The sequence below is a fragment of the Budorcas taxicolor genome, chromosome 1 (assembly GCF_023091745.1).
Source record: "Budorcas taxicolor isolate Tak-1 chromosome 1, Takin1.1, whole genome shotgun sequence".
Lineage (NCBI taxonomy): Eukaryota > Metazoa > Chordata > Mammalia > Artiodactyla > Bovidae > Budorcas > Budorcas taxicolor.
The window spans coordinates 48,900,012-48,924,343 of record NC_068910.1 but is presented as its reverse complement, the minus strand read 5'-3'; the positions used below and the strand labels follow the sequence as shown (position 1 = coordinate 48,924,343).

General features: G+C 38.9%; 1 protein-coding gene across 3 annotated transcripts in view; it reads left to right on the top strand.

Annotated features, from left to right (window-relative positions):
* Nucleotides 1-24,332, top strand: part of OXSR1 (oxidative stress responsive kinase 1) — an 84,839-nt gene that overhangs the window by 4,041 nt on the left and 56,466 nt on the right. For all 3 annotated transcript variants that reach the window (XM_052641532.1, XM_052641524.1, XM_052641539.1), the window contains exons 2-3: nt 14,308-14,420; nt 21,946-22,054. In XM_052641532.1, the coding sequence (XP_052497492.1) occupies nt 14,308-14,420; nt 21,946-22,054 (222 nt within the window). The remainder of the gene's footprint in view (nt 1-14,307; nt 14,421-21,945; nt 22,055-24,332) is intronic.

The window sequence follows — 24,332 nt, the reverse complement described above, 5'->3', positions numbered from 1 at the left end:
CCACAATGGAAGACTTAGAGATATTATAAAAGTGCAGGAGATGCAGGAATTGAACCTGCATCTCCTGCATTGGCAGGCAGATTCTTTAACCACTGAGCCACCTGGGAAGCCCAAAGACACAGACATAGAAAGGTAAAATGGCCTGTCCAAAGTTAGAACTAGTTAGGGGCACAGTCAGTACTGGTGTCCAGCTATTGCCTAATCCAGGATTCTTGTCCTTGCATCTGCATTTTGATTGATTTTTGGAAGTAACTGAAAGATGGTGGTCATCGTCCCACCTTAAAGGAAATATCCTTATAATGGGGAAAAAAAAAACAAACTTGGAGCAGATTTTTTTGTAGATAACCCTTTTAGTTAGATGTATTCTCTTTTGCGTATCCTTTTGTCATTTTTAAAGTGTTCTTTTTCTTGCTAATAAGTTCCTGCTACTGCTAAGTCGCTTCAGTCGTGTCCGACTCTGTGCGACCCCATAGACGGCAGCCCACCAGGCTCCTCCATCCATGGGATTTTCCAGGCAAGAGTACTGGAGTGGGGTGCCATCGCCTTTTCCGAATAAGTTTCTAGAAGCTCCTAATGTACTTCCACTCTACTCTTCACACACTGTGTCTCACTTCATCTTCTCAAAAGGGAGGAAAAAAAGTTTTTCCTTGAACTACAGCTTAGTGCAAGCAGCAGGGGCCAGTAAAGCTGTACAGTTATTCTAACTTTGCTTCATGCTGAAATGTTTGAAACACAGTATTTTGTAATAAGCTGTAAGTAGTTTTCAAAATGAATTTTTGTAATTTCTCCAGATTATACTCTTTTTTTTTTCAGGAAACAAATGATCAAAGTCTGGAAAAAAAGGCTTGAGGGAATCTTTTGAATATCTGTTTTCAAAGATTGTATTTTAAGGAAATAATATAATGGTATCTCCTTTCTTATCAAAATATATATTTATTTGAACTATATATATTTTTTTGCATGTGCTTCTTAGAGCTGTATTTGTGGGCTTAGTTTCTCGTGCTGTTTTGTTCTCTAATTTTTTAGCAAAATCCTATAGAGCAAAGAAAATTCCCTTCCTAGAACATAATAAAAAAGTATAGGTTGGGAATTCAAAGGACTTCCTTTTAAAAAATTCTGTTATCTTAAGCATGTTTTGGCAAGGGTCTGAAGTTCTTTAAGTATGATTACTGGTAAAAGATGTGGCATTGGTCTCACAGTAGTCGTTCACCTTGTCAGTGTTTCTGCGCTCCTTCCTGGTCTCTACTGTTGCATTAGAATTTCTGGCCAGGTGTTCTTGATGTGTGTTGAAGCAACTGAAGAGTATGGACTTTGGGGTTAGACTGACCTGGAATTCAAATCCTGGGTTTAGCTCTTGTCACCTATCTGATCTTGGGCAATTTATTGGTTTTAGTTTCCGGTTTTTGTCTGTAAAATGGGGATAGTAGTACATTTGTCATTGGGGCTGTTGTATGGAATTACAAGTGTAATTGTTTATAGGAAGCTTTTAGCTCGTATTTATTACTCCATACTGATGATTGTTATCCCTTTGTTTTTTTCTCCTTCTTCTATTTCCTACTTTTGGTACTGCCATAAAATGTGAAATATCTCATGATTTGAAATCCTCTAACACTTGTAATTTTGTAGTATTTTGAATCTGTTGTCATGTTTATTGGAACATCACTGCATCTTTTTTTTCTTGCTTCCAGATCTCATTCAAGTTTAGATCGCTTTGGGGATTTATTCTGGACATGGTAGTACAGCTGTGTAAGGCCCTGGATTGCCCACAGTACAATATAGTGGCAAAGTGGGAAATCATTCTGACAAGGGCTTTGCCATGTTGCTTTTGTTATCATGCATTTTGAAAAACCTCAATAAACATTTAGTGTTTACCTCAGCCTAGGTTCAGAAAATTGTTCTTTAAGATCTGTTTTTAGTAAGGTGTGATTCACCAACCTCTGATACTTTGGTGAAGGCATCCCACTTAAGTTTATTCTCTAATACCTCCCCCGCCTTTTAAATTTTCACCAGTTGTTCACTAGCTACACATTTGATGTCTAAAGTATCAGTTACCAAGTACAGATTGCAGGATCCCACCCCTAGCTCCTCCATTAATGTGAAAGACATTATGTTCTATTGATAGAGTGATGTTTAATGGTTAGTGTATTTTCTCCCCTGATTGGAAGACTTCACTATGATAACATTGTCAGGAAGCCACATTGAGCTAACAACCTCATAGGGTTGTTTCAAACAGGGATTGCATTTGACTCTCTGTAATGGAAAACAAATAATAGTGGCTTAGTAAAATACTTTTTCGACTCCTTTATATGACAAGAAAACTGAAGTGGCAGCCTGGGTACTATGAGGCACCCAGACTCCTGGTTTTTCACTCCACTTCACTTAGCACTGGACTTGCATTCTCAGAATTGCAAGATAGTTGTTCCACCCCTAGCCTGTGCTTGTGTTCCAGACCAGAAGAATATGGAGAAAGGACAGAGTCACGTGACAGCTCAGGTGGTTCCCTTTCAAAGGGCTTTCTTTCCTGGAAGCCTTACTCAGTGACTTACATTTCCATTTTATTGGACAGACTGTGTCATTTGGCCATTTGCAAATGAAATGATGCTTTTTATCCAAGCACATTATTAATTCAGACAAAGTAGGTCAAAGTTCTGTTATTAAAGAAGGGAAAATTGTATGTTGGATAGGCAACTAAAAGTGTTGGCCTCGTGTTTTTTTGTTTTTGGTTTTTTCAAATTAAAATAGTTAAATAAGACATTGCAAGTAAATAATTTAACCTGACACATAATAATCAGTTAATAAATGTTAGCTTTAATCTGAAGAGACAGTTGCCTACCAGTTAAGAGCATGGTGTTGAAACATCATGTAGTTCTGGTTTCTAGGCCCTTCTGTGCCCCTCAGTAATTAATGACCTGTCTTACCTTTGTTTGCCTTGCTTTGTAAGATCAATAATACCTAACTCATGGAATTATTGTGAGAATTAGATGGGAAAAAAATGCAAGTAAAGAGAGTGCTCAGCATAGTATTTGGCACACAGAGTAAGAGCTCAGTAAACGTTAACCAGTGCTTATGACGGTAATGATGAGGTAACAGCCCTGAAATCTTTGTATGGAGAACGAGCATGATTTTTATGATATTTTTGTGTTTATTCTGCCTCAAGTGAGCAGATTTTTTTTCTTTAAAGTGTATGCTACTACTCAATTGACTAATCCATTCACCAAATATTTACTGACTTCCTTTTGTGTGTTAGACACTATTTTGGATGCTAGAGATAACAGCAGCAAAGCAGACAGAAATCCCTTCTTTTATGGACTTTATAATCTGGTGATGATGAAGAACAAATAAAAGTAGGGGAAGGGATGGGAACCCCTGGGGATAGAGATGAGTTTTAAGTAGGTCAAGGAAAGCTTTCCTGAGACAGTGACATTTGCAGAAAGACGTGAAGGAGGTGGCGAAGCAAGCGTTGTGATTATCTGCAGGAAGTTTGTTGCAAGCAGAGGGAACAGCAGGAGCCAAGTCTTGGAGAAGGAGCACGCTTCTGTGACTAAGGAGTAAGGAGACAAGGGTTGCTGGAGCAGAGGGGAACAAGGCTGAAGGGATCAGGAGAGTAAGGTGGTAGGAATGGGTGGTCCTGGCTGTCAGATGGTGTGAAGCCTAGTAAGTCCTGGCTTTTGCTTCACATAAAGTTTTAAAAGGATTACCTAGGCTGCGAGGTGGAAAATAGTTTTGTGAGGGTATAGGAGTGGAAGGGGAGGTTATCTGGGGGAGAGAGGTAGTAATGGAGGTGATGAGAAGCGGTAAGATGCTGGTATAATATATTTTGAAGTTAGAGATATGCCTTTGAATTAGATATGAGAAGTATCCAAGATTTTTTGGCGGGAGCATCCGGCGAGATGGGGTTACTATCCATTGAGATAGAGATCACCAGAGTAAACAAGAGAGATGAGTCATTGTAAAACCATCAGGCTTCTTGAATAATTACTCAGAGCATATGGCAAAGCGACTTTATTTTTATCTTTGTATGGAGGACAAACATGATTTTTATGATAATGACTGCCCTTACAGGTGTTTCTGTAAAGGAGTTTTAATTTTCACTATGACTCTGACAAGAGGGCTAATTGAGAAAAAAGCTTACAAAATTGTATATTCTTGTGCTTCCCATGGTTCAGGTGAAAACGCCTTAGTCATCTTTCAGAATGACCAGCCTGGACTAGCTCTTTAGTGGCTGTGTAAACCCTTACTAAAAAATACTTAAAATCTTTATAATACATATCTGTTATAGTAATGGTTGGTCAGAGTTTTGGGGGGAAAATATCTGCAGTTGATTTGGTTCATTTGATTTATTTTTTCCTCACAGGTAGGAATAAATCCATATTTTCGCTTACTCTTTTATTTCAGGATCTAGTTAAGTGGAGCGAGACTGGAACTAAATTTTTTTAGTTCCCCTCATGCCTTTGGGCACCTCCTTTTCTGTCTCAAGGGATAACAGTACCCAGTTTGAAGGATTTCAGAAGAAAGCTAGTCATGATTTTGCACTCTGATCCATTCTGGTATGTAACGTACACTAATGCAGCAGGTAAAGAGTCAGCTCGGAGAGGATGGAAGAGTGGAAGAATGGGGACCTGGGGGATGGTGTGTGGAGGGTGGGCAATATATAGAAATAGTCAACTTCTGAATTAGGATGCTTTATTGGAAATGGTGTTACATTGTTTTACAATTATTTTCCGTTATATTATTCTTCATATTAGGCCATTCCTTTTTGAGGGCATTAGAACAGTAACTTTCACACATTGGCTAAACCATTCCTAACAGATAGCATGTACATATTTGCGTGTGTATTTACACTGAGACAAAAGTTTTACAAGATGATATTTGCGTTTTAATTTTATTGAAGTATAGTTGATAGATGATATTTACTTTTATTATGTGCAATATGGACTTCCCTGGTAGCTCTGCTGGTAAAGAATCCACCTGCAATACAGGGGACCCCGGTTCAATTCCTGGGTTGGGAAGATCCCGTGAAGAAGGGATAGGCTATGCATTCCAGTATTCTTGGGCTTCCCTGGTGGCTCAGATTGTAAAGCATCCGCCTGTGATGTGGGAGACCTGGGTTTGATCCTGGGTTGGGAAGATGCCCTGGAGGAGGGCATGGCAACCCACTCCAGTATTCTTGCCTGGAGAATCCGCACTGACAGAGGAGCCTGGCGGGCTACAGGCCATGGGGTCGGCAAGAGTCGGACACAGCTGAGTGCCTAAGCACACACATGTGCAGTATGTCCTGGTGGTTTCTAATTTGATTCTGTTTAAGAAAAAATGATGGTTGAAATCCAGTAAGTTGACTTAAGGTTTGAAAAATGAAGGAACCTGCTCTAAAGAAGAGAAACAGAACATATGTATCGCACGGTACTTACATTACGAAAATGCAAATTTGAGTAGAATGTGTCTTATAAAATTCAACATGCTTTCAATATTTTTCTTCCCTATGCCTTCTTTTGTCAACATTTTGGTGAAATTACCTTTTTATTTGGAAAGAAGATGAGAGAATGGAGAGGAAGGAGGAAAGGTTTAATGATTTGCACAGTTTTTCTTTTTATTGTTTACAGTTCATCTCTATCCAAGGCTGTATGTGCAGGAGAACTGGTGATTAAAACATGGAAAAAACCCTACAATTTAAATGGTATGGGTGAAAATGGGGAGTTGGTGAGGATAATTTATCCTCACATGTTTTGGTAAAGATTCACGTACTTTAGAAGCATAATAAACCTTCCCTATGCCAAATTCTCAGGGGGACACAGCTGTGTTTTTTGACAGTTAAACATCTAAGATGATAGGTAAATAAATGAATGATAATGACATTTATTGAACATTGCTTCACTTCATGCTTGCTAAGTCACTTCAGTCGTGTCTAACTCTTTGCAACCACATGGACTGGAGCCCACCAGGCTCCTGTGTCCATGGGATTCTCCAGGCAAGAACACTGGAGGGGGTTGCCTTGCCTTCTCCAGGGGATCTTCCCCTCCCAGGGATCAAACCTGTGTCTCTTAGGTTTCCTGAATCAGCAGACAGGCAGGTTCTTTACCACTAGCATTTCCAAGCATGTAGTCAGAGAACCCAGTTATTGTGCTAATGGCAGTGGAGCTAAAGTTTGAATCTAAGTGTGTTTTTCATGGAGCTTCCTGAAGTTCGGTGAGTTTTGAATTGTGCTTTAAAAGGAGGGGGAGGTATGGATTAATATGTAGGGAACAAGGTGGATGACTTGCCCAGAGGCATGGAGATGGGGATAAACTAAATTGCATCTGGGATATGGAAAGTAAATTAAAGTGTTGAACTGTCAGGAAGTATAGTATCAAGTAGTGGCTATGGTTTAGTAATCTGAGGGGTGATATTGTGCAAATGGAGTATGAAGATTATTAAGATTAACAGATGGATTGAAGCTTAGGCAGGTCTTTTTCTGCTATCTGTGGAACTTACTCATAGCTAACTATATGTGTACTGTACTCGTTTGTGTGCATGCGTGTATGGTTCTGTGCAGTTTTATTACAGATGTATGGTTGTGTAACTACCACTAAATTCAAGATACAGAACTGTATTCCACCACACAGTCTCTCAGGCTACCCCTTTAGGGCCATCCTAACTGTCTACTCAGGCTTCCCAGGTGGAGCTAGTGGTAAAGAACCTGCATGCCAGTGCAGGAGATCGGAGAGACCTGTGTTCGATCCCTGGGTTGGGAACATCCCCTGGAAGAGGTAATGGCAACCCACTCCACTGTTCTTGCCTAGAGAATCCTTATAGACAGAGGAGCCTGGCAGGCTACAGTCGATAGGGTCGCAAAGGGTCAGACACACGGAAGCAGGCACGCATGCACAACCTGTCTACCCACATCCCTTATCCCTGACAACCACTAATCTATTCTCCATTGCTGATACTTTTGTTATTTCAAGAGTGTCATATAAATTGAGTCATAAAATATGTAACTTTGAGGTTGGCTTCTTTCACTCAGTGTAATGCCCTTGAGGTCATCCAAGTAATTGTGCATATCAACAGTTTGTTCATTTTTATTACTGAGTGGTATTCCTCTGTGTGAATGCACCATATGTTTAACCATTCTCCTATTAAAGGATATTTAGGTAGTTTCCAGTTTTTAGCTATTGTGAGTAAAGCTGCTGTGAATATTTATAAGCAAGTTTCTGTGTGAACATATTTTAATTTATCTCAGATAAATACCAGGCATATAAATGCCAAATTGTACAAATTCTTTTTTTTTTTTAGTTTTAAAAGAAATGGTCAAACTGTTTTCCAGAGTGGCTATACCATATTTTATATTTCTACCTAAAATGCATGAATGATGCAGTTTTGCCACGTCATCAGCATTTGGTGTTATCACTTAGAAAAATTTTTTTAGGGCCTCCCTGGTAAAGAATTCACCTGCCAATGCAGGAAATACCTGATTCCTAATCAGGTTCGATCACTGATCTGGGAAGATCCCACATGCTGCAGAGCACCTAAGCCGATATGCCACAGCTGCTGAACTTGTGCTCTAGAGCCTGGGAGCCGGAACTCCCGAGCCCACGTGCCACAGCTGCTGCAGCCCAAACGCCCCAGAGCCCATGCTCCGCAACAAGAGAGGCCGCTGCAGCGGGAAGTCTGTGTACCACGGTGCACGGAATAGTGAAGAAAATGTAAAGTTGAGGTGGTAAAGAACCTGCGTGCCAATGCAGGAGATGTGAGAGACCTGGGTTTGTTCATGGGTCGGGAAGACCCCCTGGAAGGGGACCTTTACTTGCCGCAACTAGGGAAAAGCCCGAGCAGCAGTGACGATCCAGCACACCCAAAAGTAAATTGATGAAACATTTTAAGAAATTTTACTTTAGCCATTCTGTTAGGTTATCCCATCTCTGTTGAATTGCTTGTGTACCTTTGTCAAAAATCACTGTGTTACATTTGTGGGAATCTATTTCTGGGTTCTCTGCTCTGACGTGTATGTGTGTCTGTATCTGTCCCTCTTCTTATACCAGACTATCTTGATTACTGTAACTATAGAATATGTCTTTAAATTGGTTTGTATGAATACTTCAACTTCATTCATCTTCTTTACTATTGTTAATTATTTGAGGGCCTTCCTTTTTCATATACATTTTAAAATGGGGAAAAAAAAAAAAAAACCCCTTGGAGTAAGCTTGTCTGTGTGTACAGAATACCTTGTGAGGATTTTAATAGGAATTTCATTAAACCTGTCAATTAGGAGAGTACTGACATCTTTACTACACTGATTTTTCTAACTCATGAACATGGTGTCTCTCCCAATTATTTAGGTCTTTTTGTTTTCTTTGGTGTTTTATGATTTTCGGCCTACAGATCTTGTCCTTGTTTCATTTTGGGGGAACTTGTAAATGAGTCTGTATTTTAAAATTTTGGTTTTTACTTTGTTGTTAGTATCTAGAAATGCAGTTGATTTTTGTGGGTTGATCTTTTATCTTACAACTTTGTTAAGCCCTCTTATTAGTTCCAGAAGCTTTTCTTATGTGGACAGTCATGACCTCTACAAACAGGGACAGATTTATTTTTTTCTCATCTGAAAGTGAAAGTGAAAGTGAAAGTGTTAGTCACTTAGTTGTATGTAACTCTTTGTGACCTCATGGACTGAGACTCTCCAGACTTCTCTGTCCATGGAATTCTCCGGGCAAGAATACTAGAGTGGGTTGCCATTTTCTTCTCCAGGTGATCTTCTGGACCCAGGGATTGAACTTGGGTCTCCTGCATTGCAGGCAGATTCTTTACCATCTGAGCCATCAGGGAAACCCAATCTAATCTGAATACCTTTTATTTCTTTTTCATGCTTTATTGTGTTGTCTAGGACTTCCAGATATATTAAATAAAAGTGATAAGAATGAACATCCTTGGGTTTTTCTCAATCTTAGAGGGAAGCCAGTCTTTCATCAGTATGTGTTAGCTGTAACTTTTTTCTGTAGGTGTTCTCTTTTTTTTTAACTTTATTTTACTTTACAATACTGTATTGGTTTTGCCATACATCAACATGAATCCGCCACAGGTGTACATGAGTTCCCAATCCTGAACCCCCCGCCCACCTCCCTCCCTGTACCATCTGTAGGTGTTCTTTATGAGACTGAAGAAATTCCCCTCTATTCCTTGTTTACTGAGAGCTTTTTTTTAAAAATCATGAATGCTCTTGGATTTTTAAAAAATGTTTTTTGCGTCAGTGGATATGCTCTTATGACTTCTTCTCTAGCCTGTTGATGTAGTGTATTACACTGTGTGCTTTTTGTTTTTAATATTACACCTAAGTAGCATACCTGGAATACATAATACTCTATTGCTGGATTCAATTAGCTGATCTTTTCTTAAGGATTTTGCAGCTAAATTCATGAAAGGTATTTGTCTGAAGGTTTTTTTTTTTTTTTCTTGTGACGTCTTTGTTTAGTTTTGGTGTTTGTAATACTGGCTTCATTAAATAAGCTGGAAAATATTCCTGCTGCTTCTAATTTTTCTAAGTTGTTGAATTATGAGTTAAAGTTGTTAGTAGTTGTTCTTTTTAAGAGAGATCAAGATATGTCACATAACATAAAACTAACCATTTTACTTCAAATGACCATTATATCTACTACTGTGGGCAAGAATCCCTTAGAAGAAATGGAGTAGCTCTTAGAGTCAACAAGAGTCGGAAATGCAGTACTTAGGTGCAGTCTCAAAAATGACAGAAACATCTTTGTTCATTTCCAAGGCAAACCATTCAATATCACAGTAATCCAGGTCTATCCCCCAACTGCTAATGCTGAAGAAGATGAAGTTCAATGGTTCTTTGAAAACCTACAAGACCTAGAACTAACATCAAAAAAAGATGTCCTTTTCATCATAGGAACCTGGAATACAAAAGTAGGAAGATAAGGGATACCTCGAGTAACAGGCAAGTTTGGCCTTGGAATACAAAATAGAGCAGGGTAAAGTCTAACAGAGTTTTTCCAAGAGAACTCACTGGTCATTGCAAACACCTTCTTCCGGCAACACAAGAGACAACTCTACACGTGGACGTCACTAGATGGTCAGTACTGAAATCAGATTGATTATATTCTTTGCAGCCAAAGATAGAGAAGCTCTATACAGTCAGCAAAAACAAGACTTGGAGCGACTGTGGCTCAGATCGTGAGCTCCTTATTGCAAAATTCAGACTTAACTTGAAGAAAGTAGGGGAAACCACTGGACAATTCAGGTATGACCTAAATCAAATCCCTTATGATTATACAGTGGAAATGACAGATAGATTCAAGGGATTAGATCTGATAGATAGAGTGCCTGAAGAACTATGGATGGAGGTTCATGACATTGTACAGGAAGCAGTGATCAAGACCATCCCCGAGAAAAAGAAATGCAAAAAGGCAAAATGGTTGTCAGGAGATCTTACAAATAGCTGAGAAAAGAGAAGTGAAAGGCAAAGGAGAAAAGGAAAGATAAACCCATCTGAATGCAGAGTTCCAAAGAATAGCAAGGAGAGATAAGAAAGCCTTTCTTGTGATCAGTGCAAAGAAATAGAGGAAAACAACAGAATGGGAAAGACTAGAGATCTCTTCAAGGAAATAAGAGATACCAAGGGAACATTTCATGCAAAGATGGGCTCGATAAAGGACAGAAATGGTATGGACTTAACAGAAGCAGAAGATATTAAGAAGAGGTGACAAGAATACACAGAAGAACTATACAAAACAGGTCAGGACCCAGATAACCACGATGGTGTGATCACTCACCTACAGTCAGGCATCCTGGAATGCGAAGTCAAGTGGGCCTTAGGAAGCATCTCTACGAACAAAGCTAGTGGAAGTGATGGAATTTCAGTTGAGCTATTTTATATCCTGAAAGATGATGCTGTTAAAGGGCTGCACTCAATATGCCAGCAGATTTGGAAAACTCAGCAGTGGCCACAGGACTGGAAAAGGTCAGTTTTTAATTCCAATCCCAAAGAAAGTCAGTGCCAAAGAATGTTCAAACTACTGCACAATTGCACTCATCTCACACACCAGCAAAGTAATGCTAAAAATTCTCCAAGCCAGGTTTCAACACTATGTGAACTGTGAACTTCCAGATGTTCAAGCTGGATTTAGAAAAGGCAGGGGACCAATTAAGATAAATAATTAAAAAAAAAAAGGCAGGGGAATCAGAGATCAGATTGCCATCATCTATTGGATCACTGGAAAAGAAGAGAGTTCCAGGAAAACGTCTACATCTGCTTTATTGACTGTGCCAAAGCCTTTGACTGTGTGGATCACAACAAACTCTGGAAAAATTCTTCAAGAGATGGGAATCCCAGACCACCTGACCTGCCTCCTCACAAATCTGTATGCAGGTCAAGAAGCAACAGTTAGAACCGGACATGGAACAATGAACTGGTTCCAGATTGGGAAAAGAGTACTGTCACCCTGCTTATTTAACTTATATGCAGAGTACATCATGCGAAATGCTGAGCTGGATGAAGCACAAGCTGGAATCAGGATTATCAGGAGAAATATCAATAACCTCAGATATGCAGATGACACCACCCTTATGGCAGAAAGTGAAGAAGAACTAAAGAGCCTCTTGATGAAAGTGAAAGAGGAGAGTGAAAAAGCTGGCTTAAAACTCAGCATTCAAAAAAACGAAGGTCATTGCATCCAGTCAATGAAAACAATGACAGACTATTTTCTTGGGCTCCAAAATCACTGAAGATAGTGACTGCAGCCATGAAATTAAAAGATGCTTGCACCTTGGAAGAAAAGCTATGACCAACCTAGAGAGCGTATTAAAAAGCAGAGACATTACTTTGACAACAAAGGTCCGTCTAGTCAAAGCTATGGTTTTTCCAGTAGTCCTGTATGGATGTGAGAGTTGGAATGTAAAGACAGGTAAGTACCGAAGAATTGATGCTTTTAAACTGTGGTGTTGGAGAAGACTCTTGAGAGTCCCTTGGATAGCAAGGAGATCAAACCAATCAATCCTAAAGGAAATCAGTCCTGAATATTCATTGGAAGGACTGATGCTGAAGCTGAAACTCCAGTATTTTGGCCGCCTGATGCAAAGAACTGACTCATTGGAAAAGACCCTGCCTGAATTTGGGAAAGATTGAAGGCAGGAGGAGAAGGGGATGACAGAGGATAAGACGGATAGCATCACTGACCTGATGGACATGAGTTTGATCAAGCTCCAGGGATTGGTGATGGACAGGGAAGCCTGGTGTGCTGCAGTCCATGGGGTCGCAAAGAGTTGAACACAACTGAGCAGATGAACTGACTGAACCATTTCTAAGTGTAAAATTTAGTGTTTTTTTCTTTTTTAGTATATTTGCAGTGTTTTGCATTCATCTTCATTGTTTTATTCCAGATCATTTTCCTCACCTAGAAAGAAATCGTACCCAGTAAGCAGTAACCTCCCATTCTCCTCTTCTCCTAACCTTTGGTAACCACTAATCTGTTTTCTGTGTTTATGGATTTGCCTGTTCTGGATATTTCATAGATACAGAGTCATAGAATATGTGGTTTTGTGGTTGCTTGTGTCACATGGTGTGTTTCCAGTGTCCGTGCCTGCTCCTTGGCTTACGGCTCCGTTACTCTGACCTTTGCTTTCATTGCTTCACCTCTGACTTGACACTCCTGTGCCTCTTCAGTAAAGACCCTTGTGATTACAGTGGGCTCACTCAGATTATCTGGGATCATCTTTCCACCTTTATTTTAATTTAATAACATTTGCAAAGCCTTTTTGCCATTTATGGTAACATTTACTAGTCTCAAGGATTAGAATGTGGTTATCTTTGGAGAGGGGGTTGGTTAATTATTCTACCTACCACAGGGATTTTAGAGTTTTTACTATTATCCCACTTCTCCCTGAGGCGCTGTTCTTTTTTTTTTTTTTCAGTCTCTCTGTTTTAAATTGAATAAAACTATTGACTTTATCCTCAAGTTCACTAAATTTATCCTATGTTATCTTTATTTTTTTATTGAGCTTCTCCAGCAAGGTTTTTTTTTTTTTAATTTTGGAAATTATGTTTCAGTTGTGTAATTTCCAGTTGGTACTTAAAAAAAAAACAAACTTCTCTTTTTTTGTAGAGATTTTTATATTTTTAATATTTGTTTTCAGATAATTCTTAACTGTTTATTGAAGCATTTGTGTGATGGCGGCTTTAAAATTCTTGTCAGAAATTCCAGCTAGTGATTCATTTTAGTGTTTGCATCAGTGTGATTGTCTTCTCATTCAAGTGTGCTTTTCCTGGCTCTTGCTGTGACAGTGTGATTTTCTTTTTTTAAATTATATTCTGGACGTTTAGGATATTAATGTTAGGAGACTCCTGATCCTATTTAAAATTTCTATTTTAGTAGGCAGCTACTCTGCTTGGGTTTAGAGTGTAAGTCCTGGCCTACTTTTGTGAGCTCTGTAATTCCTGTGATAATTGAGTTTTCAGAGTTCTGGCAGTGCTGTTCTCCTCTGCCTTATTCTTCTGGCCCCGCAGGGACTCCTGTTTAATCTCTACAGGAGTTACCTGGACTGACGTGTGGGTGTCTGTTCAGTTCCCCCAGCCCCCCAGCCCCCACCCCAGGTGTGGGGCAGGGAGCTAGTTGTCCCTTTGGTGAATCTGGTCTATTGTTCTCCGGGTGTGGGGTGCAGACGCTGCTGATGCTGATGGTGTGGACTGGCTGGGTTGTCCCGATGGGGATTGAGAAATATATCTTCTAGATCGCTACTGAGCTTCCCCTTTCACAGTACTTTATCCAGAAAGGATGTTTCACATTTGTTTGTTTATATGTCTTTCTATCCTGTTTGGTGGTTCTGGGAGGCAGGCTCTTCTGGTGTCCACTCGTACATGGATAGGTAGGAGATAAAAACCCAGGGAACTCACAATAATGCTTTTCTGCACATCCTGAGGGTCCTAGCCAGTCCATCGACTTCTTTCTACCTCTCTGATTGTCTGTTTCAGATTATCTTTATGATTGTCTGTTGAATTATTTCTACAATATTTAATTGTATTTAGAAGAGAAGAGCAGGGAAATGTGAGCCTATACTAAAATATTCTAGAACTTCTAGAAGTCTAACGATTTTTATTTCGGTGTGTGTGTGCTGGTATTTATTGATAGTTCTATGAATGGTCAAGGCTTTTGCTTTTACTGACACCCTACTTTTCAGAGTGTTTCTCTACATCTGTTGTTGAGTGTCAAGAACAAGTTAAGAATTATTCTTTTGTTTAAATTGTGTGCCCTTAAATTGTGTAGGAGTCAGAAATGTCTTGTTTTAATCACTGCCTCTTTTTATTTACTCATTTTATTTATTTATCTTTAGGGAGTGGAGCAACGGCTGTGGTCCAAGCAGCGTATTGTGCCCCTAAAAAGGAGAAAGTGGCAATCAAACGGATAAACCTTGAGAAATGTCAGACTAGCATGGATGAACTCCTGGTATGCACTTCTTATATTTCTTGTACATTCCTGTTAGAGTGGGAAATAGCTTGAAGTTTTTTACTTTTTTCAAAATAAACTTGTGATTTCTTCATTAATAAGTATTGCTCATTGTAAAATTCATAAAAGCCAAGTAACTAGAGAGGAAGAAAGGTAGCTACAGTTCTCTCATTCTGAGATTGACACTGCATGTGTTATAAGTGCTCATTTAGTCATCTTTGTATTTTTATGATGATAATATCATATACTTTTTCTTGTCTTTAAAAAATTTATCATAGAATTCTATGTCTATAAATATGAATATGGTTTTCAGTAGGTATGTAGTGTTCTGTTGCATATTTCATCTAACCTGTTCTCTGGTATTGAATGATTTTCGTGTCCTCTTTATTGTTATAAACAATGCTTGCTTGCTTCTTTCTCTCTTTAAAATAGTATCATGCAGTTGTGATTCCTGGGTCAAATGGAGCATCCTTTAAAAGGCTTTGGCCTTCTAGGAACGAATCTGCATTCTGACCATTGATGCAGGATGAGAGATAGAATGACCCAGCAGCACTGGCTCCTCAGAGGATCAGGGAGAAGAAAGGGGGCCCCAAGAATCTAGAGCTGTATGAGATCTCTGCAGTGTTAAGAACCATCAACACAGGGATTGTTTTGCAGTTCTTTTATACTCCATGACATCTAGAGTAGTTTGAAGTATGTAGTAAGTATTCAGCAAGCGAAATAAGATAGTTTTTCCACATCATTTGATTTTTCAAATCCTCAACTTCTTTGGCTTAAAATGCAAATATATCTATCTGCTTCTGCTTTGTATACCTCATGAGGTTTTTCTTGAAGATCAAATGATATAGTACTGGAAACCATAAACCACCATTCAAATGTGAACTAATATTGTTAAATTGTTAAATAATTTCTCTAAGATCATGCACAGTTATAGTAGAAAGGGCAGAAACTAGGACTGGGATGATTTGTCAGTCCAGAATTTTTTTCCATTGTCCCAGATTGGGTTTAATTTGTAGTATAACTGTGATATAGAGATAATATAATTGTATATTGAACTTTCAGCAGATGAGGCAGATGTATTTCATCAGGAATGGTAATGCATGTGCAGAAGCTGAAGAATTGGGTTGCTAGAGTGATCTTGAGCCGTTTGGTGAGAGAACACATACTTGGGAGGAGATGCTGATTGAAACACTATGTGGTGTACTTGGGTTTACAGCTGCCAGCAAGGACCTTAGAGCACCACTTGGACATGTGAACTACAGTGATCATAAAAGATGCCTAAATTGTAAACTAATTCTTCTTACAGAAAAATGGTATTTTTAATCCATATATTAACACTGGAATTTGAGAAGTCCAGTATGAATTCCTATCATTTGCCAGTTACTTTTCATAATCCATAAGGATGGTATAAAGAAAATGAAAGTCTTATTATTTACTACTTTATGACTAAAGCAGCTAAGGCTCAAAGTTTAAATAACTTGACTAAGTTCATATGACGGTAACAACACTTTTTCAGTACTAGGCGTTAAAGTGTACTTTAACCTCATAAACATCTCTGAGATAGGTAGTAGCTCTACTCTGTAGATGAGGGAATTAAATCATAATAAGCAACAGAGTCTGGACTAAAAAACCAGGTTTTTATGACTCAAGTCTACTATTTTTTTTAACTTCTAATAAAATGATTAAATGTTAGTTCAAAAGTGTAAAGAGCATCTCTTCTCAAATATCGTTTGACATTCTTGAAAGTAATATTTGTGTTATTACACTAGGGCCTTACTTTCAGAGGAATGCACATTTGGTATAGCTTAGTGAAAGGAAAGAAATTGGTTAGACCTTTATAAAATTTGTCCACATATTCCAGAAATCTTTACATTGCATATATAATATTTGCAAATCGACAAATAATAAAGATTGGGGAAAGTGATTTAAAGTGACTTTAAAATAATTGGCTTTCTTAAAATAATTGGTGCATATGCAGGTAGGATTCCACTCAACCCTGAACAAGCATCAGAAATAAAAAGAATGCCTGATTTGTGGTATTTGTGGTAGTGTTAGGACTTGAGATCTAAGTGCCAGTGGCTCTGTATCTAAAAGATACAAAGGCCTTCAATTTATCTTAAAAAAATTATCAGCTCAGCGTACTCAACTTTTGATGTTGTGATTGTAAGATTTTTTTTCAAAACTGTCTTCATTATAATGCAGAAAGGATGCTCTGGGTTCTCCGGAGAGTACTGATGTAAACCAATTACAGGTGTGTATTGTGCGTGACGGTTACTAGTGAGGAGGCAGTATATTATTCCTTTCTCTTGTCAAAATGTTTTCTTGTCTGACAATCTTTGCAAAAAGCGTGATCACAAAATCAGCTGTCAGATAGTAGTACATTTATTTTCTCCAGAGATTTTACTCACAGACTCTAGGAAAGGCATAGAATGCAGATGATTGAGATTTTTCTCTGCTCTGATAAATGCTTGGACTAGATTCATTGGACAAACATCTGAGGGGACCATTAAGAGGCTTAAAATGTCTTTTCTTCTATCATAAAGCTCACAATCTGGTTGAAGAGTTAAGGTTCTTGTCTGCTGTACAAGGCAGAGTGTGACAACGCCTCGGAAAAGTTTGAATACTACGTTGAAGTACAAGGTAGAAGCAAACTCCCAGTTATGAAGGTGGAGACCTTTGTGGAGATGTTTGTGTCCTGGGCCACCCGGGCTGGGAAGACTTTGAAGAGGCAGAGATGGAGACCCTGCTGGTCAAGGGTTTAAAATCAGCAAAGGATAGCATATTATCTAATAATGTTATGAATATGTTGATAAAATATATATTATATATATTAATGTAACTGAGATGTTTTCATAAAACAGTTCTTAATTATATGGAACGCACTCTGATTTTTTATCCTATTTTTGTCTATTTTTTAATGTGATCTACTAAGTTTGTTTCATGACCCATATGAGTTGCATCTCATAGGTTGAGGAACACTGGATTGCACGAAAAGATATTGAGACTCTAAATTCAGGGAATGACAACAGAAAGAAAGACACAAATTCTGTCAAAATTTTATAGATTGAAAAGTTGTTAGTTCTAGAATGAGCACTTCATGATGGCAGAGACTGTTCACTCTGAATGGATGAATGAATGAATAAGTCAACATTACTTGGGGAATGACTCAGTAGTGTGAAGTGAAGGAAAATCAACTATGTTGGAGTAATTAGAAAACCAGGGGGATTGCAACACTATTTACAGTAGTTAGAACATGGATGCAACCTAGTGTTCATCAACAGATGAATGGATAAAGAAGCTGTGGTACGTATATGCGATGGAATATTACTCAGCCATGAAAAGGAATGCATTTGAGTCAGTTCTAATGAGGTGGACGAACCTAGAGCCTGTTATACAGAGTGAAGTAAGTCAGAGAAAGATAAATATCTTGTGTACTAACACATATATATGGAATCTAGAAAGGTGGCACTGAATAATTTATTTGCAGGGCAGCAGTGGAGAAGGAAATGGCACCCCACTCCAGTGTTCTTGCCTGGAGAATCCCATGGATGGAGGAGCCTGGTGGGCTGCCATCTATGGGGTCACACAGAGTCAGACACAACTGAAGCGACTTAGCAGCAGCAGTGGAGAAACAGACCTAGAGAACAGACTGATGGGTGTGGTAGGGGTGGGGGAGATGGAGAGGGTGGGATGTATGGAGAGAGTAACATGAAAACTTACAATACCATAGGTAAAATAGATAGCCAGTGGGAATTTGCTATATGACTCGGGGAACTCAAACGGGCTCTGTGACAATCTAGAGGGGTGGGATGGGGAGGGAAGTTCAAGAGGGAGGGGACATATATATACCTATGGCTGATTCTTGTTGATATTTGACAGAAAACAACAAAATTCTGTAAAGCAATTACCTTCAATTAAGAAATAAAGAAAAAACAAAGCCAGAGGGCAAAGAATAGAAATCGCGATGAATGAGTTTTAAAAAGGAGTGAACAATGGTCATTAAAACATGGCTTTAGAAAGCCTGAGGTGGAGCACTAAAAATTCCAGACAAAGATCTGGTCCTAGCAGACATATAGGACTGTCAGGAAAGCATTTTCATAGGAGTGGAAGCACTTAGGAGTGTTGAGGAAGCTGCTGGGAAATTTGAGTCAGAATGAGGCCTGTGGGATCTTTGTTGCAGTGTTGCAGGCTTAATTACCCTGTGGCATATGGCATCTTAGTTACCTGCCCAGGGATTGAACCCATGTCCCCTGCATTGGAAGGCAGGTTCTTAACCACTGGACCACCAGGGAAGGCCTGCCACAGTTTCTTCATCTATTCATCTGTCAGTGGACATCTAGGTTGCTTCCATGTCCTGGCTATTATAAATAGTGGTACAGTAAACATTGGGGTGTGTGGTGAATCCTAAATTCTTGAACACGGTTATAATTACCTGAGACTTAAGATATGGTCCCAGGTAATTAAACAATGAAAAACATTTATTTTTCCTATTTTAATGTCGGCCTTTCCTATGGCTCAGTGGTAAAGAATCCTCCTTCAGTGCAGAAGAGGTGGGTTCCATCCCTGAGTTGGGAAGATCCCCTGGAGTAGGAAATGGCAACCCACTCAAGTGTTCTTCACAGGAAATCCCATGGACAGAGGAGCCTGGTGGGCTATGGTCCATGGAGTCACAAAGAATTGGACACAGTTGAGCACTTAAGTTGTATATTGTCACCCTGCTTATTTAACTTATATGCAGAGTACATCATGAGAAATGCTGGGCTGGAAGAAGCACAAGCTTGAATCAAGATTGCCGGGAGAAATATCAATAACCTCAGATATGCAGATGATACCACCCTTATGGCAGAAAGCGAAGAGGAGCTAAAAAAAAGCCTGATGAAAGTGAAAGTGGAGAGTGAAAAGGTTGGCTTAAAGCTCAACATTCAGAAAATGAAGATCATGACATCCGATCCCATCACTTCATGGGAAATAGATGGGGAAACAGTGGAAACAGTGTCAGACTTTGCAGATGGTGACTGCAGCCATGAAATTAAAAGAGGCTTACTCCTTGGAAGAAAAGTTAAGACCAACCTAGATAGCATATTCAAAAGCAGAGACATTACTTTGCCAACAAAGGTCCGTCTAGTCAAGGCTGTGGTTTTTTCAGTAGTCATATATGGATGTGAGAGTTGGATTGTGAATAATGTTAAGCGCCGAAGAATTGATTCTTTTGAACTGTGGTGTTGGAGAAGACTCTTGAGAGTCCCTTGGACTGCAAGGAGATCCAGCCAGTCCATTCTGAAGGAGATCAGCCCTGGGATTTCTTTGGAAGGAATGATGCTAAAGCTGAAACTCTAGTACTTTGGCCACCTCATGTGAAGAGTTGACTCATTGGAAAAGACTCTGATGCTGGGAGGGATTGGGGGCAGGAGGAGAAGGGGACGACAGAGGATGAGACGGCTGGATGGCATCACTGACTCGATGGACGTGAGTCTGAGTGAACTCTGGTTGCTGGTGATGGACAGGGAGGCCTGGCATGCTGCGATTCATGGGGTCGCAAGGAGTCGGACACAACTGAGTGACTGAACTGAACTGAACTGACCGCTTAAGCACGCAACAGGATTGTAATGTCAGTGTAGTAAAACTTTTTATAGGAAGGTTTCCCTGATTGTCACTCCTAATTTTGGATGATTCACCTCTTCAGTGAAATCATATAGTATTTAGTACTTCTCCTATCAGACTTTATTCATATGTATCATAAATTAGTATTTGTCTAACTTCTTCACCATACTGTAAGTTTCGTGAACGTTCATCATTATACTAGTATTGCACCTGGCATAAAGTAGGCACTTGGTAAATTTCTGTTGAAAGCATGACCTGTGTTTAGACAGGTCTACTCCTGTGTCTAAAATCTGTCTTGCATATTTCATCCTTTTCTTTTTTCTGTAATTTTATGTGCTTTGCACCTTGTACTGCTATAATATCCCACATCTTATAAAACACATAGTTCCCGCCCACTCTATGAAGACTTCTTGCCTTAACTGTTCTTTCCTCTGGAATTCTTGTAACATTTTCCTCATTTGGCATGTATATGCTGTCCTGTACATTACCTCTTATGTGTACATATCTTATCTATTCAAGTCCTATATAACTGTGCCAGTAGGCAGGTGTTTATTACTTTAGTTCCTCTTCCTTATCCTCTGTGTTTACTTAGCTTGGAAGACTGTGCTAATACTTAGTGGGTAGCAAAAATGCACACAACAAGCCCTCGCCATAAAAGAACTTGCGTCCGAGTAGCGAACATGAGAAGAGAAGGAGCACCTTTCGTGAACACTTCTTATGAATCAGGGATTTGGAGCAGCTTTTACACAGTTGATCTTACTGAACAAATACCAAGGGTATAGGGCAAGTATATCAAGAAGTAAAAAGCTGTATAAAGTGCTGTAGGATTTCATTCATTCAGCAAATATTTATTGAGGGTAGACTGTGTGCCAAGCACAATGATGAGTGCTAGTAATACAGAGTCTGATCTCTCATTGAGCTTACAGTTTTGTGAGGGATGCAGAAAAATAAACAGGCAACTACATATGGTATGATAATTCCCACCATGTGTAGGAATCCACTTCTAAGTACTTGCTTGGTTGAAGTTCTCAGTTCCACAGGGGAGGACAGGCACATAAGCATCCAACTTTCTATCCAGACATATGTGCTATAATGTAAGGAGATGTGCACAGAGCTTAGAAGCTAAGAGAAGGGACATGTCACTAAACCTGGGAAGCTGGGTGGAAGTGGTATTTTGGCTGAGATTGGCAGGGTGATTTGGTGTTTTTAGCTGGATGAAAATGAGGGAAGTGTACTTTAGGCAGAGGGAACAATAAGGTTAAGTGTGCACAATTAGAAGCAGCATGGGTCACTTCAAGTTACTATGGTAGGACTCGGGTGTGTGAGGGTAGTTTCAGTGAAGGCAGTGGGAATAATGGAGAGATAAGCAGGGCCCTGACCACAAGACTTCGATAAGGCAGCTTATCACACCAGATCTAATTTAAATTCACAACTGAGAATAGTGTAAGCTTCGACTTTGGGCTCAGGTTTCTACTTTTGATTTAGTTTATGACTTCTTTAAAGTGAGAATTGTTAAGCATTTCACAAAAATGAGATGAAACTATTTTGGGGGAAAAAAGTGCCAAACAAGAAACCACTCTCCATTTATTAGTAATTATCCTCTGTGACTGTAAAACCTGATTTCCCAAGATTTCTTCAGGGACACCTTGAAGTAAAAAATGTGTCCCAGTGGAGGCCTCTGTGGTACTGTGCCAAGGTGTGATAAATAGTATGTTTCTGGTTTCAGAGATTACTGGTTTAATGAGTGAAAGGAGTAGGAATCAGAATGGACTGAGGGAAACCAAGTGGTTTTTTGGTTTAACCATTCTTGAAGAGATCAGAACCATGAAAATCCTAAAAATGTTGTGACATCGTCTTTGAAATTCATTCTAATGTTGTTTTAGGCTTGCATATAATGAATTACCATGTTTTCTCTTCTTTGTAGAAAGAAATTCAAGCCATGAGTCAGTGCCATCATCCTAATATTGTGTCTTACTACACATCTTTTGTGGTAAAAGATGAGCTGTGGCTAGTCATGAAGCTGTTAAGTGGAGGTGAGTAGAGTACAATGAAATGCCAATTTCATGGTTTGGAAAGTAAATACAAATGTTTTCTTTGGTTTGGTTTTCATGGACATGCATTTGAGGAGATACTGAGATTACAGTATCTAACAATACTAGTGTACAAGGTGAGACAAGTCACATATTGCATTTGGTTGTCATGCTTCTTCAATTTCTCTCAATCTAGGATGGTTCCCTCCTACTTCCTCTCTTCCATTTCACAAATTTATGAAAGGTCTGGTTTGAAGGGTCTGTCTTGTAGGATGTTCCACATTCTGGATTTATGTGGTTATTTCTTCCTGGTGATGTTTAACTTGATTTATATTCCTCTGTTTCCTACAAATTAAAAATTAGACCTAAAGGGTTATTTGGACAGAGTATTTTGTAGGTGGTGCTTTGTACTTTATATTGCATCACGTAAAGAAGTAGTATTTGCTGTCTGGTTGTATCTTTAATAGTGATGTTGATTTTGATTGCTGAAAATTACGACAGCCAGGCCTCTCCATGGAAAAGTTGGCTTTATTTCCCTTTGCAGCTAGCAAGAAGTCTTTGGGATGATACTGTGGCACTGTGAGTATCCAGTTCCCCAAGTCTTTGATCTAATGATTTTTGATATCCATTAACAATCCTTGTTTGAGTCAGTTATTTTGTCAGAGGTTGCAGAATGGTAATTTTTTCTTTTTCTTTTTATTAACATTTATAAAGTGGCATTCTTCGCTGTGAAGGAACTTTCCTTTATTAACTGGGACTTTTTGATTACTCTGTACTGTAATTCCTACTGAAAGAAAGTGAAGTCGCTCAGTTGTGTCATGTCTGACTCTTTGCGGCCCCATGGACTGTAGTCTACTAGGGTCCCGTGTCCATGGGATTTTCCAGACAAGAATACTGGAGTGTGTTGCCATTTCCTTCTCCAGGGGATCTTCCCAACCCAGGGGTCGAACCCGGGTCTCACGCATTGCGGGCAGACACTTTAGACAGGATAAGTGTGTTTTTTTAAGGACCAATTTTCACAGTAAAGAATTAGTTTAATAATCACTGCCAGTGACTTTTTTCTTTTTTCCCACTGAGTGATGCTTTCTTTTTTGAAGTATTACTATATAAACTCAAGGATTTTTTTTCATATATTCAGTGCCTTTCAATCAGTTACACTCTTTTTTTTTTCTTTTTGATGCTCAAGTTATCCAAATTTTGTTAGTGGAAGTCTCTTCAAACGTACTGTGGTGTCCTTTTGACATGATCCATCAATCTTTGATAACCTTGAATTTTGGTTCTGTATAAATGATTCACAGTTATTTTGCTTTTCTCAGAATTGGCGAATATTCTAAGGAGCCTGATCCTTTTTATGGGGAATGGTATTCAGAAAGGATAACTTGGATATCTGAGTACTGCTACTATTTTGTCCTTGCTTCTGTTTGGAAGAGCTTGGAAATATAGCATATTAAAACAAATCATAATTTGACATTAGTATTTCCAATTCAGATTTAACATTGCAGACCTTTAAAACTTTAAAAATTATACTCGCATCTCTTTTCTCTTACACAGAAAAATCTTGGTCCCCCATATTAACATAATTATGTACTGTATCCTGCACTATTGTGTATACAGTTATTTCTGCTTTAGTCCTTAGAATAAAATGTAAATATTGCTAATTGCAAACAGTGGACCCTTAGTATGTATAGATTGACAATTTTGTTATGGTTACCCAGAAGTCCATGCCATATAATAAATTAGACATTTTGCTACACCATGGATTTGAATGATGTGGCAAGATAGGACAAGTGAGTGATGGAGCTGCCCAACTTTCCCATCACTTTGCTGCTTGTTTGCATATATATTTAACATGGGAGCATTATTTTTCATTTTCAGTTTTAGTGTAGGATTACAGGAAAGAGAATCCATGTTTGTTATTTTAATACCATTACTCATTGAATACCTTACTTCCCCAGAGAAGCTTTAAAGAAAAGTCTGTAGGCTTTAGAATTAAATTCTAGATTTTCTACTTAGTGGTTATATCCCTAGGCGAACTCTTTGAACCTATTAACTTGTCTGTTAAATGGGGATGCCTTTCCTGCGTTTCGGGGTATTGGTGAGGAGTAAGTGAGATGACTGTGTAGAGCATCCACCACTGTGCTGACATGTAGTAGGTGCACAAGAAATTTTAGTCATTAATGTTAATGATCCCTTGTTATTTGATGCTTTTCAGTGTAGCCAGAATCACCTTTTTGTTTCAATCCCATTAGTGACACACTGGAGAAACTGGATTGCTTTGTTA